The following is a 15,499-nucleotide window of genomic DNA, read 5'->3' on the forward strand; positions in this document are numbered from 1 at the left end:
ATGAGTTGGAAATCCTAGGGGCAAAGTTGGAAGAGTTAAAACCGTCCCACTCCAGGATGACTCTCCCATCTGAACTTGCTAATAGCAGAAGACATTTTATCAGGCAGGATAGATTAGGATTGTGTACTAGGATGGAAGGATTCTAAATGCTGGTTTATCTGTTTCTCTCTCTTCCTCTTCCTGTTTTCACTATGAGGATGCCCCTTGCCTGGATGGATAGGAATGGTTATCTCCCTAGTTCAGGTAGGAGTTGGATGGCTTTTAGAAACCTAGCACTTCTTTGAAATATGCTACTGCTAATTAGTCAGCAAGCAATTAGTCCAAGCAAATTAATTGTATGCTCTTAATGTGGAACTTCTGGCTCAAGGGATTTATTCAGTGACTTCTACAATCGCCTGTCTTCAAAATAAAATGAATAGCTCCAGGGTAGGAGAGGCTTTTCTAAGGAATGCCTTCAAAACTCCTGCCACCCCTGCAGGAGTGGAGGTGGAGACTTAACACATTGCCCAGAGAGCATATTTGACCTCTGTCCTGGAGGGTGTCTCCTTCACATCATAATTTGTGTATCCCCAGTTACCGAAATCTTAAGAGGAAAGCAATAGTGACTTTGAAGGAAGGAACTCATCTGCCTTTCAACTGAAAGTAATGTGCTGTGAGTACGGTGTAACCACAGCAGTGGGAAGGGTAATTAGGAGTGTTCTCCTTCATTAACTTGACTTCAAGTGACCTGACTCTTGGCTTTATACCACAAGCTGCACAGACCTACCTGGTGCTGTTAGAGCAATTAAAGTTCACTTCAAGACAGTAAGATACCAAGATTACATATATCTATATAATGAAGGCTAAGAAATCTTCCTTCATTTCCTTATATATCTGCCTGATATTATGATTACTGTTATTTATTATTTGTATTATTCCAATAATGCCCAAAGGCCACAGTCCGGATTGGGCCTTATTTTGTAATTTGCCTTACAAACACACATGGAAACACATTCCCTGCCCTGATAGAGTCTAGTCTAATTTAATGACAGGTTTCAGAATAACAGCTGTGTTAGTCTGTATTCGCAAAAAGAAAAGGAGTACTTGTGGCACCTTAGAGACTAACCAATAATTTATGCTCAAATAAATTGGTTAGTCTCTAAGGTGCCACAAGTACTCCTTTTCTTTTAGTCTAATTTAGAGTTTACAGTCTAATTTGCTGTTGAATCAGAAGCTTGCCTTGCACATCTTTTGTGGAGTTTTTTTTTTACTTACAAAACAGGACGAAGAGAGACCATGAGGTTGATTTTTCTGCTGCCTTCCACCTTTGCTAGTCATATATACCTGTGCAGAGGGCAAAGTGAGTGTAAATCACCACCAGATCAGAATGATGACATTTTACACTCATTTTGCAAAGATGTAAGTGATTATGCAAGGCACAAGGCAATGGAGGATCAAGTCCATAGAGATGTACACATAAATCCCTCTCTCCTTTCAGTTGTAGGGGTTTGGTTGGTTCTGTTTAGTTCATTTTCCTGTGTTGTTGTTTTTTAGTACTGAGTTCCTGTGTGAAGGCTTGGTCAAAGAAATAGGGTTTTGCCTTTGGTTCTACTGATGGTTTTAGGATCACCTTGGTCTCTTCCAGGAGTGAGCTCCAGGTTTATGAATTAATTTCAGATAAAGTTCGGTCTCCTGCATGCATGAGTTTCACTCTTAGGGTCAACAGTTCTGTGTTCCACTGAACACTGCTGTTGTGCTAATCATGCAGTGTAAAGCTGTAAATTGGGAATGTCTGGGAGAATAGAAGTCCTTGTGTTTGAGCTGAAATTCACTGGGGAGCCAGTGAAACACCTTGGAGTCATGCTCTCTGCAGCCTATGTTGTTGAGCAGTCAAGCTGTTGTATTCTTGGTCAATTTTAACTTTTACAAGATCAGCAATTTCATACCTAGGAATAGAGAATCACAGTAACCAAACCAAGAGCCATGAATGCCTCGATCATTGTGCCAAAATCTGAATCTGTCAGGAAGGGGTGCAGTCTTCTTGCCACCATATAAAAAGGGTAATTTTTGTGGCAATGGCTATTCGGGTATTACAAAACAGTGAGAAATTCCGTTGTACACAAAGGTTGAAGTTTGCCTTAACAATCTGAGGGCAATGTTATAGAGCTGACAAATTTCCCTCTCCCCACCAGTGCCACCTCAGCCAGATCTCAGGCAGACACTGGATATTGAGAGATTTCTTTGCATCTGATATGAAAGTGATGTAATGCAGGATGTCATCTGTGGATTGCTGACAAACAGTAGTGTCATTTTTCTGAATCTCAGTCATCCAAAGCTCCTTGTTATCCTAAATAAGGTCATGCCCATTTGATTTATTGATTTTGAAAATTCTCTCAGTTATCTCAGCATTCCCAATGTCCCCCACTCGATTGGGATAATTGAGATTTCACTGTATGGCTTGTACAGAAATATTGTTTGCAATTGTTTTTAATTCATGGACTAGCTATGTTTAACATCGTTCTTTAATCATTAAGGACCAGATCCCGCCATTCAAATTGGAGAGTACATTCTCCACAAATGGTCTCACTGAAGTCAGTGAGCGCATATGTGGTATAAGGTGCTATTGAACATGAGAAGAAGGATCAGAATCTGGCCCTACATGAATGTAGGCAAACTTTTGTAAAGACATTTTGTACACCTTCCTCCCCTCCATCCAGAAAAGAGTTTGGATTCAGAAAAAGCTACATCCACATATGCTGGGTTGGGTTTTGACTGGGAGGGGAAGCCCATCCCATCCCATTTTATTTCCAGGTTTAGTGAAATCTGCAGGCATCTCAGCAGGAGGGAGAAAATAACATTTGCAACTTCTTGTTTGGGAAATGCCAATTTGTAATTAATGAAGGGCCAAACCTCAGAAGGATTTGGGTGAATCTCCAGATTACAAACAGGGCTTGTATGATGGATTTACATTCTATTCTAGTGGCTGATACTACACTAAGTTTTCCCTACCAACAGATAAAAGGGAAAAAGTAAATTAAGTAGTGAAGCCAAGGCTGGAAGTCTTGACTAGTAGGTGAACTCTCTTTCTATTCTTCTCTTGTTTCACAAAATGTCTTACCTCTAGGTAAGGAAGGCAAGGCCATTCCTACAGAACAGGGTACTGTATACCAGAAAGTAATGACTCTGAAGAGGATTTAGGAGTTATAGTGGACAAGCATCTCAACATGCTGTGACAGAAAGGGCTAATGTGATCCTTGGATGTGTAAACAGGAGACTAGAGAGGCACATGTCCCTCTGTATGTGGCATTGGTGAGACCAATACTGCCCTACTGTATCCAGTACTTCTGTCCACATTTTTAAAAGAATGTTGAAAAATATGAGGGGGTGCACAAGAGAACACCAAAAAAAAAAAAAAGATGCAAGGCTGGAGAAAATACGGTACGTTGAAAGATGCAAAGAGCTCAAACAGTTTAGTTTATCAGAAAGAAGAGTGAGCGATGACTTGATTGCAGTGTATAAGTACTTTTATGGGGAGAAAACACTGAGTGCCAAAAAAGGCTCTTTAATCTAGTAAAACAGCATAACAAGAACCAGTGACTGGAAGCTGAAACCAGACAAATTCAAATTAGAAATAAGGCACAGTTTTTAACAGCGAGGGTGATTGATGCTTGAAACACGGTGATACACGGTGAAATGTAATGGCCTGTGATATGTAGGAGGTCAGACTAAATGACCTAGTGGTCCTTTCTGGCCTTAAACTACATGAATCTCTGAAATGTCTTTCTTCCCCCTAGCCCCTTTCTATAGAAACAAAAAGAGTTGTGATCATATAATTAAAGACTGTATCATAATGTAACTGGGAATTGGTCCTGCTTTGAGCAGGGGGTTGGACTAGATGACCTTCTGGGGTCCCTTCCAACCCTGATATTCTATGATTCTATGATAATGCACAGGCACAAGGGGGCCAATTTAAGGTTGTACAAGCAACCTTAATTCTGGGATTTCCTACCTTTGAGTGCTTGACTTTCCAACCTTAATAATGTTCTTTTAATATTGTTTGTATATGTGTAATTCACACAATATATAGATTTACCTATCCTTATTTTAAAACTCAATGTAACAGTCTCTGTGTGGTTTATTGGCTGAAAATTAAAATATTAAAACAAAATGGTCATGGAGAGAAGGAGCCAAGCATCTGTAAAAGGCAAAAGGCCATCATAATTACCAGGATTCTAGACCATCCTAGATAGGGATTATAGACATGCTTCTGGATTTATGTAGTCATAGGTCAATGAAATCAATGCACTAAGCTGATTCTTTCTATCTCTCAATTGCATTCATATATGGTGAGATTGAGAGTGTGCTCTATGGATTCCACAATTGAACCTCTAGCCCCTTAAAGTGAAGAGATCAGCAACTTTACAGTCATTTGGAAGGGTTATAGTGGCTGGTTTATTTTGGTTAGTTAGTTTTTCAGTGGACATTTGGTTAAGGATTGTATTTTGAAAAGAAGAATAAAATAACAAATGATTAGATAGCAAGAAAGAAAAAGAAACACAGATTCTTTCTCTCCCTTCCCTGCTCCCAGGCCTTCCTCTCCACTGCGGGGGTTGGCCTCTCTACTCAGAAATGTTTCTTATTCTCACTAGACCCAAAGAAAACAGGAATAACAGGGGAATGAGCCACACTGGGCAAGTATTGGTGTAGAATAATGCTGTTTGGTGATGGACAGTGATGACAGAGCAGCTAATGTAGGGGCTGCTTATGAGCCTTCCTGGTTTGTTTTTTTGTATTTATAATTTGCCTTTTCAGTCCATAAATGTTGATCCTGCAGGTTATGCATTCTGAACACAGCTAGAAATGCCCAAGAGCATTTGGACTACCTGAACTGTAATTTCCAGTGCTTTCTATCATCCTTCAGCATGTTCCCTACATTCTCGGCTTAAACGCATTCCCAGGCCCTCCTTTCTCACAAATTTATTTTTTTTATCTTATTCACAGATGTGGAAAAGAATGGGATGGAAATCGTTGCCACATCAAGGTTAATCCTCCCCCAGCTTCAGCTTCCATTTCCCTTCAAAATGGTAGGTCAGGTGAAAAGACATTAACAGCACTCAAGCCATTCTTTTAGTGTTTCCCTGTGCTTATTTATCTCTTTCATTGGTCTGACTTTGCAGATATTTGGACTGGCTTGAGCATTGCATTAGCTGTCCTACTGATCAAAATCACAGTCGCTGTGTTGTGTTTCTTTTGGAAGAAAAAAGTGCCAAGAACGTAAGTGAAGCCTTTTATTGTGTGCAAAAGCAGACAAAAATGTGCCACAAAGCAACAGCTAACTCCCCAGTTTCTGTGGTTTCACCTTTTAAATCTCCTCTCAGTCTGTTTGCCTTAAATATGCAGCTATAAACATAAAACCGAGGTTTGCACCACAAGCTGACCTTAGTGGACCTCAAACTGGAAACAGTGAAATGCATCTTGATGGCTTAGAGTATCTTAAATGCAACATTGTGTGGTTATCACTGAATTACAGAGCCCCAGGATCCATAACAGCTCAGAAACACCCGTCTTCTTTTACTTGATGTTCAAATGGGAGGACATAGGAGATATCTGTGGTTTCTCAAAACTTCTAAGGCCAAATTCAATTCTCAGATGCACACCTCCAACTCCCCTGGAAGCCAGCAGGCACTGTGTGTACTTCAGAGAGCAGAATTTTGCCCTAAATGTTTTCTAAAATATTTGCGAAACTTTGAAGAACTTTTGTTTTCAAAGCATCCCCCTCTATGTGAAAATTACTCTGCATGGAATAGAAACATTTTTCTAGCAAAAAGGATTAGTTCAGAAAGACTGAATATCTTTATTCATTTATTTAAATAATAGACAAATAAGAATTCAAACAAGATTTGTGGAACTACTAAGCTCTTCTCTTTTACCATTCACACTGCTTTTACCACTTCCCCCGTCCTCTTCTCCCCTCTCCACACCCACACTCATTGAGACTGTGAGCTCCTCAGAGCCTGGGCCCTATCTATCATGTGCCTCATGTGCTGCTGATGCTGTGCAAATAAAAGCAATCTCGTGCTGGCATGCCAAAATATAAAATGACTCCACCATAATTATCAAAGGAGAAAGGAAAAACATTGCAAGGATGGCTGAAATAAAGAAGTGCTGTTTCTATAATGCTGCTACATAGGTTCTCTTTAACCAGACATTCACTTTCTCATAATCTTTGAAAAATACCCCTCAGACTCACAGATCACTGACAGGTCTCTTGGGGTTACCTTAGCAACACTCTTTGCCTTTTCTGTTCCTCTTCTCTCAACCCTCCTTTCCATTCCTACAGTCCAGTCTCTCCTTCTCTCTCTCTCTTTTCTAGATTTCTTGTTCTCTCTCTTTCTTTCTACTGCCACTCGTCTCTCCTCTCTATAGTGTTATTCTCTCTCTCTCTCTCTCTCACACACACACACACACACACACACACAGAGAGAGAGAGAGAGAGAGAGAGAGAGACAACTAGCTACCAGGGTCTCTCTTTATTGTCAACTCCTATTGCTCTTCTGCCTTGTCCACTTCATTTTTGTATTATAAGACTCCCCTCACCCTCAGTTTCTCTTCTCCAGGCTTCATCTTCAAAAGCCACCTCATCTCCTTCATGCTCCTACTTTACTGCAGACCTTTTTCTGTTTACGGCTGCCCCTCTTTCCCAACCCGACTGCTAAACACTGCAAACTTATGGACTGAGGCTTTTGCTGAGGAGACCCCACTAATCAACATTCCACCATAACTAGGAAACAGCATGGTCTCCTGGACACAGCAGTGAGCTCTGAACTAAGAACATTTTTGTTCTAATCCTGGCTTTGCTACTAACTTGCTGTGTGGCCTCACCTAACTACTCTGTTTCTGTTTCCTCCTCTAAAGTGTGAATAATAACATTTCATTATCTTACTTCATTGGGTATTGAGGTTTAATTCACTCCAGTTTGTAAAGCCCTCTGAGGTTCTTAGATAGAAGGCAGTATAGAAATGTGAGATGAATTTGTGCTACCCTCGGTGTCACATAAAGCTGACTGAAATTTTTAAAATTTCTATGAGCATTTGTGCAAAAATGTTTTGGTATTTTTTCCAAAACATTTTTACTGTTAATTTGACTGGCTGTAGCGTCAAGTATTATTTATTGTTATGCTACTTCTCTTACTTCCTAAACTTTTCCTTCTACCTGCTTTAGATGGCTTAAGGCTTTAGATGGCTTTAGATGAACTTTCACCCACTTGTCTTCCAGCTTCCCAGCCAGGATTTAAGGAACAGAATCCTCCCCCCTTATTTTAATTAAATAAGCTGACAAAAGATGCCAGAATGACAGCTCTAGAATCTTCTTTTTCTACACAGATGAGGTACCATCATGAAATGACAACAGCAGGCAAGCAGGCAGCCTTTTTGTTCTCTGTTTGAACAGCACCACGCACAATGCGATTCTGGTCCATGATTGGGGTTCCTAAGCTCTATGGTAACACAAATAATAATGATCTTAATAAGTGCAGGATTCCCCACACTGCCCTCTGCATGTATCTCAACTGTGACCTGGGGATGAAAAGTTAGATAGTTCAGTCTCCAGGGCCTAATTAGTCCTTGACCTGTCTGCTGTGATTTCCAAAAAGGTAGCTTGTGATGGTGGAGGCTTTTCTGATTTAGAGTTCTATCTATTATGAATAAAGAAAAGCAGTACTTGTGGCACCTTAGAGACTAACCAATTTATTTGAGCATAAGCTTTCGTGAGCTACAGCTCACTTCAACATCTGATGAAGTGAGCTGTAGCTCACGAAAGCTTATGCTCAAATAAATTGGTTAGTCTCTAAGGTGCCACAAATACTGCTTTTCTTTTTGCGAATACAGACTCACATGGCTGTTATTCTGAAACCTATCTATTATGAATGAGACAGAGATTACCAACTCACTTCACATACAGCACCAAACCACCATTAGACAGCAATTGTTTTAGGTCACTATTAACAGGCAGCTGATTTGGACCAAAAGTCCGGACGCACAGGTCACTGTAGCCATGAAATCATGAGGACATTGTTTCAAACTTCATCCAGGCAGCAACTCCGTATTCTGAAATCTGTGTTCAGCACCCAGCACATTTTGGTAAATAATAATAATGTGCCAATAAATAATAATAATGATAAGTAACTTGTGCTTGTATAAGCTTGTAAAGTGCACAATGTGATAGCACCACACAGAGACCTGAGATGTTACTCCTGCTTTTAAAGAAGAGGATTTGATGCGGCAGAGGCATTTAAGTGACTGAAGGGTTAACTGCACTTGATACTTTACCACAGCTTGGTTACTCTACAAAGACCAGTGTCCACTTTGCACCTTTAAAGGAGTGATGTGATTTTGCACTAGGTGTTAGGCACGGGGGAAGTGGTGTATTCTAAGAGAAGAATCCTTCATTCTTTATTCAGAATGAGTTGGGCCTGAGTGATCAGTGCACAGTTGGGCCCCTGTTTATATAATGTCTATCAGGTTAAAGGCGTTTTAAAAAAAATACAAAGTAGCAAAAAATAACTGAAAAGGAAATGAAGTACAGAACCAGGCAGACAAGACAGTATATTAGCAGCCTAATCAAGCAAGAAACCCAGAGGTACAGTAATTCTAAACCAATCACTATAACTGTCTTTTGAGTCTACCCAGATTGCACCCTGACATACATTTCCTCTGCAGAATGGCATGACTACACTATATTTTTCAAACCTACATTGTGTGTAAAAAGCTTTGTGAATATTTTAGGAACTGAGACCTTTCATTAGATTTACAGTTTGAAACATCTATAAAGTATGTGTTCAAGAGATTAGTGTAATTAGAATTGAATCGTCTGTCTTTTAGCTGTTTTTTGTTTGTTTTATTTTTTTGGTTATAAGTGTGGTAAAATTCAATTGAGGGCACACTCTTCTTAAACATATAGCATTGTATGTTGTATTCTGGCTAAAACTGACACTGTTTGGTTTTGCAGTCTAGATTGAATTCTGAGTTGTCACATCCAACCCAATTAAATCCAGATACATTGATTTTTCCATTAAAAAAGCCTTATGCAACTCAATGATCTCTTTACACGCTGACAAGTGTTTTTATGATCAATGCAACTTTCTCCCATCTCTGATAAGAGTGTGATGCTATTCGTGGTGAGTGGAATCTGTACAAAAGCAACAGCTGCTGCTCCGTCATGGAAATGAGTTTAGCAAAAGTATCCCCCATGTGATCTGGTCTGCAACCCAAGATAATTAATTCTTTCCTTTCCTTTTTGTGGTAGCTCTGGTTATGTTAGAAAACTCAGTTCCATCTGAGCTGTTTCACCCATCCATGTGGTTTAGTTTGTTTTTCCTAAAAATCCAACCATTTGGCATTTTTTCCCCCTAATTGAGCCCTTCTTTTTCCAGTTTTGTTAATCTGAGATTTTCACATGTGAAGTATTCTACGTGGCTGCGTTTTATAAACTTGACCTATGGACTGATTATTTTGGACTATGATATTTGTGAGTCAGCCCTTTACTGTAGAGGGCTGACACGATATGTAACTTAATTCCCATCGTGAGACCTTGTGATGGACATACAGCTCATGGCTGCAGCCATGAGCTATCGTTTCCAACGAGAGTAATGTCAAGTAACAGCAAGCATTACAAGAATGAGATTAACTCAAATCACTGCTATATATTTAGTGAAACTGACTGCTCAAGAAGTTTAAAATTAGGGTGTAAACTGATGACCAGCTGGCATCAGGAAGAATTTTCATCTTCTGTGTAATACTACAGTTCTATGCCTCTCTGTGCAGCATCCAGATTAATAACAGGATGCTGAAATGAATGAACTGCTGTCTGTTCTAGTATGACAATCCTTATATTCCTAATTAGCCAAAGGTATAATACACCATGTTCACATTATGGGATATGGGTCCAAATTTACACAACTTTGTGCAGGCAAGCATCTTGTAATACAGTTCATGGATTCAAGCAACTGCACACATAGGTGACAGGTTTTACAGATGAAAATCCATTCTGTCCACTTTTAAGTAATCTCAAAATAAGCTGATAGATTTTTTTTAAAGTATAACTACAGGTTGTTTACTGGGAAGGTGATTAAAAAATCCATTCATTTCAACATTACAAGTTGCCAGCTAAAACTATAGGTAAGATTTGTTTTTTTAATCAATGGGAGTTAGGCACCTAAATCCCTTTTAAAATCTGGTTGCACATAATTATTCATGAGCAATTTATGTTATACTAAGGAATATTGAATCACTAGAATTTTAGTGGCAACACAATGGTATAAAGAAAATGATTTAATCCCACATACTGCTGCCAATATAACACTGTTATAACTTTTGCAGTGTTATGTTCTTGTGATATTTAATTACCCTGCTTACTAGCTTTGTTGTTTGAATGTCTGGCAACAGTACTCCAATCCGTTTTCACCATACCTCAAAAAAATCGTAAGTGGTTTGATTAGGAAGCTGAAAATCTGCTTGTTTATGGATAAGAGACTGATTAATAATTGGGACTTACCAAGGGTGAGTGAGCTGCAGGGGCCCACTTGGCTAGTCATGTCCTGCTGAAAAGCAAGACATATAATTCCAACTAGTAGTCAGAGAGTAAAGGGAGTGAGAGCAACTTGCAAGAGCAGGTTCTTTCAAAGCAAACCAGAACTTTGCTCCTGCCCATATCTCCTTTATGCCCCTTCTTGTCTTCCTCTGTGTATAACTCCATTATGCTCTCCACCCCCAAAAATTCCCTTCGTCTCTTTCAACCACTCCTGACTTTGTGTCTTCTTGCAAGTTACCCCCTTATTCTTGGAACAGGGTCCTAATTAATGAACATCAGGCTCCTCCATTAAAATAATCTGTTTTGTATAGCATTCAGGTCTAAGACCACATGCCACACTCTTCCTTACTGCACTGTACTGTGATGTCTTTGTGCCAGGCCTGCTTGTGCCATTAAAGTGAAGGCCATGTCTACACTTACTGGAGATTGACGCTGCTGCGATCTATGCAGCGGGGGTCGATTTAGTGGGTCTAGTGAAGACCAGCTAAATCAACCGCAAAGCGCTCTCCGGTCAACTCTGGTACTCCACTGGAACGAGAGGAGTAACGTAAGTCAGTGGGAGAGTGTCTCCCGTTGACGCAGCAAGGTGTAGATACCACAATAAGTCAACCTTAGCTACGTCAACTCCAGCTACATTATTCACGTAGCTGGAGTAGCATAACTTAGGTCGACTTACCCCAGTAGTGTAGACAAGGCCTGAGTCTGTAACTTACCTGTTTGGTCCAGTTTTACCTATTGTAGCACCAAATATCCTTACACAACACTTTGTAAATCATGTTGCATAAGACCTTGGATGTGCAATAGTATATTATTTTTTAGCAGAAACAAGTTAAACAATTCTGTTTTTACTGTCTTTTCAAAAACTGCTAGCTCACAGAACAAAACCCATCAGGCCAAATTCATCTCCTGTGTAATTCCGGTGACTTCAGTGGAGTTATATCAGGAAAGAATTTTGCCCTTTATCTTTTTGGCTCAGCCTTAACCAATTTTACTATTTGAGAATCTATATCTTTTTAAGGAACCTGGAGGAAATCCATAATACTGCATTCACTAACCCATTGTACGAGGATCATAGCTCACCTGGGAAAGTAAAGGTAAGTAGCAATAGCCAGTTGTACACTTACAGAAGTAGAAAGTACAAAGCCACAGTGTTGTTCGAACATGCTGCCCAGGAAAACAAATGAATGTTTTTAAATAGAGAAATAAGTCTTACAAAACTACTTCATTGCCACTGGCAGTCAAGGTAAGATTTCTGCTGCACTGTATTTTCAGCATACTAATAGTCCCATTTGAAGGCAATATAGTGTTAGGAATGTCTTTGTGGTTGCAGCTAATATTCTCTGGCTGGTGAATCTGAATAACACCTATTTTGGTTAGAGTATTTAGTCACATATTTAGAGCAAATGCCCATTCACTGGGCTTCCCTCTCTCCTCGTGCTTCTGAAAATAAAGAGCACTTTAAAAACATAGAGGGCTAGCTAACCTACAGCACTTAGCTACATGTATGCAACACCATTGGATTTAGTGAAAACTATGATACACACTCTAATCTTTTAAACTCGTTGCAATTTGCATTGCTATAAAATATTATAGTAAACAAAAAGTCTGCAGAATATATCATCATTGGTATGGCTTTGCCTAATCCCATTTGCTGAACATAACTGAGTTTACTAATAAAACATTGCTAATTAAATTATAATCTAACAGCTTCATACAGTTGTAAAGATTCAGGAAGAAAAGAGTCAAGCATCAAATTATATAGTGGGCCAAAAATTCTGCTCTAAGTTAGACAGTTCAAGCCCATTAACTGAATGCATCTCAATTACATTGCTGTGGTATTATGACTTATTTTTAATTTAAAAATAACTTATATGAAGAACATTATCCATATGCCTTGGAAATAAAAGGTGCAAATTAAATCTTAAAAGTATCTTCCCTACCTCATTTTGAGACTACTCTTATCAGAACTATAAGAACTAGGCTAGGTTTGCCATGGCAAATAAAATTTCTCTTATCCTTTCCTCAGTAAGTAATATCAGATTCTACCAGAGTATTAAACAGGATTAACGATGGCATGCCATTTACTTTCTATAAAAAGTTCCTCACATCTGATTTTGGAAACATTAGATCAGATTCATTCACTTGCAGGTTTGGGTTTGTAAGAGCATGTTGGAAACATTCCCATTACAATCATGTCCATTTTAGTAGGACACTTCTATTTTAGTTAAAATAGATTCTTGACAGGCTTCATTTAATAGCAAGTTGAAAAACAGAAGTGTGGTGTCAGAAGAGATATTTTCATACTGGATAAAAGATCCCTGGGCACTGTGATTTAAATCTGGTGCTCCACTAGATTTTCTCTTTTGTTTTCTTTAAGAATCGAATTATATGTGCTTCCAATAATTTTTTCTGCAAGAGCCAAAACAAAGGTTCCTCTATTTTCCCAGAGCTTAAAGAACATTAAGTTTAAGTGATTCATGTCTCCAATCAGAAAATATTGTCAAACAGTAACAGTATCACTAATCTTCAGATGAACAACAGTTAAGTACTTAACAAACTCAGCTTAACTGACCTTCCTGACAGACTCAACCTAGATCTAGCATTGCCACATTTTTGCCCATATAATTGTATAATTTGTTGTTTAGCTTTAATTTTTTCTCTCAGTTATATCATTTGATGACAATAGTTCTGGTATCTGTCTCTTTAATGTCACTTACTGTTAAATAAAGTTGCTCTGAAGCTGATCTATCTCTTTTGTAGTCTTCTGAGTGTGTTGCCCCACCCGTCGTTCAAATCAGTGTTTCCCCATGGCAAACGCAGCAGGAGGTATGTATCAATAATTTTCTTTTCAAAATGCCATGTTCATTCCTATGATGGGTATTTCAAACCTCTCTCAAATTATTGCATTATTGACAAACTACTTCTCTACGTTTCCTTGTTTCTGCTTGCATTTGCTAAATATTACAGAAAAGATCCGATAGATAAGCATATTTAGGCAGAGTACTAAGTCTGAAGATGACTTTACTACAAAGTGTTTTTAACTAGATTACTGAGTGAAACAACCTTGTATGGAGTTTAATTTGAAATTCTGAATTAAGTTGCAAATCCTAAATTAAATGTTTTTCTAATCTCCTTATTTGGGTTTTCTCTTTAAAAGACTAAGATGGCTGCTCAATTTGAAACATTTCATTATACCAAATACAGTAAATGCAAACAGACTGCTCTTCTGGGCATACTGTGTTCAGCTCAGAATTAAGAAAATTTCAAGACAAATGATTATGCTACTGAATTGTATTAAGAGGTGCCAACCTGAAATTGAGTCTTTACCTTCTCTGTGAGTTTTACAAAATTGAAATTCACTGTCATGGTTCTAAGTGCTACTAGCCATTCCATTGCTTGCTTATAATAATCTCTCAGAAGAGTCTTAGATAATCTGTTAAATAGGATAGCATCTTTCCTTATTACATATAGCAATATTAGGAGGTGTCGTCAATGTAATATTAAAGGAAGGGCTGGGAACTTCCTGAAATTCATAGATATTCCACCATCCACAACTTTTAGCAGCAATGCAACCCAGGTACAGCTGAAGCTACTGCCATGAACTTCATTCAGTTGCTTAATGTAGCATAGCATTTCACAATGTCGTGCAGCAGTTTAACCCTTATCAGTAAGGCAGTTGCTCTAGAAATGGTCAGGGATGACAAAAGGCCTTCCATGGAGAGTAACTTTATATCCTTGTCCATAAGTCAATGTATATAGTGCTTTAAATACCTCTCCAGGGATGAGCAATCAGTTACTTAACCAAAGCACCCCTATAATAACGATGCTACAAAAATGTACTCAAGGGGCTAGATCATTATTATTATTATTCATTTGTATTATAGTAGCACCTTGAAATCCAAATCAGAATTGGGGCCCCATTGTGCCAGGCACTGTAAAAAAATGCATATAATCTATCCAGACAAGACGGACACAGGTGGAAAACAGAGGTATAGAAAGATGAACTGACTAGCCCAAGGCCACCCAGCAAGCATTTACTTCAGGAGAAGTATGCTCGTTTACATCAGCTGAGAATCTGGTCCTAAATGTTTGGGATTCTTGGCTTAGTTTGAACATGAGGATGTTCTCTGGAGCAACTGTCATTGCATGTTACTTGGATATCCTAATATCTACTGCCATTCTTGCACCTATTTCCAAACAGCACTTACTGCTGAAATAACATTTTTATGCCTTTCTTCTAGCATGCTTCCAGTAAAGATACAAGTGTCTCTTCCTTTTCCAATCCTCTTTATGGCAAAGCAACAGAAAACATGGAGAACTATGTGTAATTTTTTCCTTTGTCTGAAGATTTTGTTTCTAAAATCTAGTGGAAAGTATGTGATTAGGATACTGTGAAATAATTCCTCAATTAAAATAATTATGTTCTAAATATAACACTACTGTGAAAATACCATCTATGCATATGTGAAAGTTTAAACCTATGTGATAATTCTCTTGGTACAAAAATAGCCTGGTAATTGTAATTATGAATTCACTGCACATTTGAATGGTTGAAATTCAAGTATATTAATAAAAAGAAGTTTCACTTAATCCAAACCATTTTCTTGGGGTTTTTTAGTTCTAATTTTACTGCTGCTATTGAGAAAAGATGACTCATTTCTGTAATTTTGAACCATAAGGGCATTTTACATAGTTATTTTCGTGTTCCAAAGGGAAAAAGTAGGAGAGCTAATGTACCATCCAAACAAGCAGACCAGGCTATAGCAAAGTGATTATAATAAATGTCTTAGTCTTGGGTCTGAATACTAGCTTTGCAAGTCAGAGGTCTGACACACTGTGTTGTATACTTGACTTCACAAAGACACAAAAATTAACATTGAAAACCATATCTACTCAAACATCCTTCTGCTCCACTTTTCACCACAAGCTACTC

At 38.5% G+C, this 15,499-nt stretch overlaps 1 protein-coding gene across 1 annotated transcript in view; it reads left to right on the plus strand.

Moving 5' to 3' along the window:
• Positions 1 to 15,105, plus strand: part of MALRD1 (MAM and LDL receptor class A domain containing 1) — a 468,338-nt gene extending 453,233 nt beyond the window's left edge. Inside the window, exons 38-42 of the mRNA XM_075124752.1 lie at positions 4,981 to 5,063; positions 5,157 to 5,253; positions 11,585 to 11,660; positions 13,327 to 13,392; positions 14,808 to 15,105. Of these exons, the coding sequence (XP_074980853.1) occupies positions 4,981 to 5,063; positions 5,157 to 5,253; positions 11,585 to 11,660; positions 13,327 to 13,392; positions 14,808 to 14,894 (409 nt within the window). The 3' untranslated portion in view covers positions 14,895 to 15,105. The remainder of the gene's footprint in view (positions 1 to 4,980; positions 5,064 to 5,156; positions 5,254 to 11,584; positions 11,661 to 13,326; positions 13,393 to 14,807) is intronic.
• The last annotated feature ends 394 nt before the right edge of the window (positions 15,106 to 15,499 follow it).

This window comes from Caretta caretta, chromosome 2 (assembly GCF_965140235.1).
Source record: "Caretta caretta isolate rCarCar2 chromosome 2, rCarCar1.hap1, whole genome shotgun sequence".
NCBI lineage: Eukaryota > Metazoa > Chordata > Testudines > Cheloniidae > Caretta > Caretta caretta.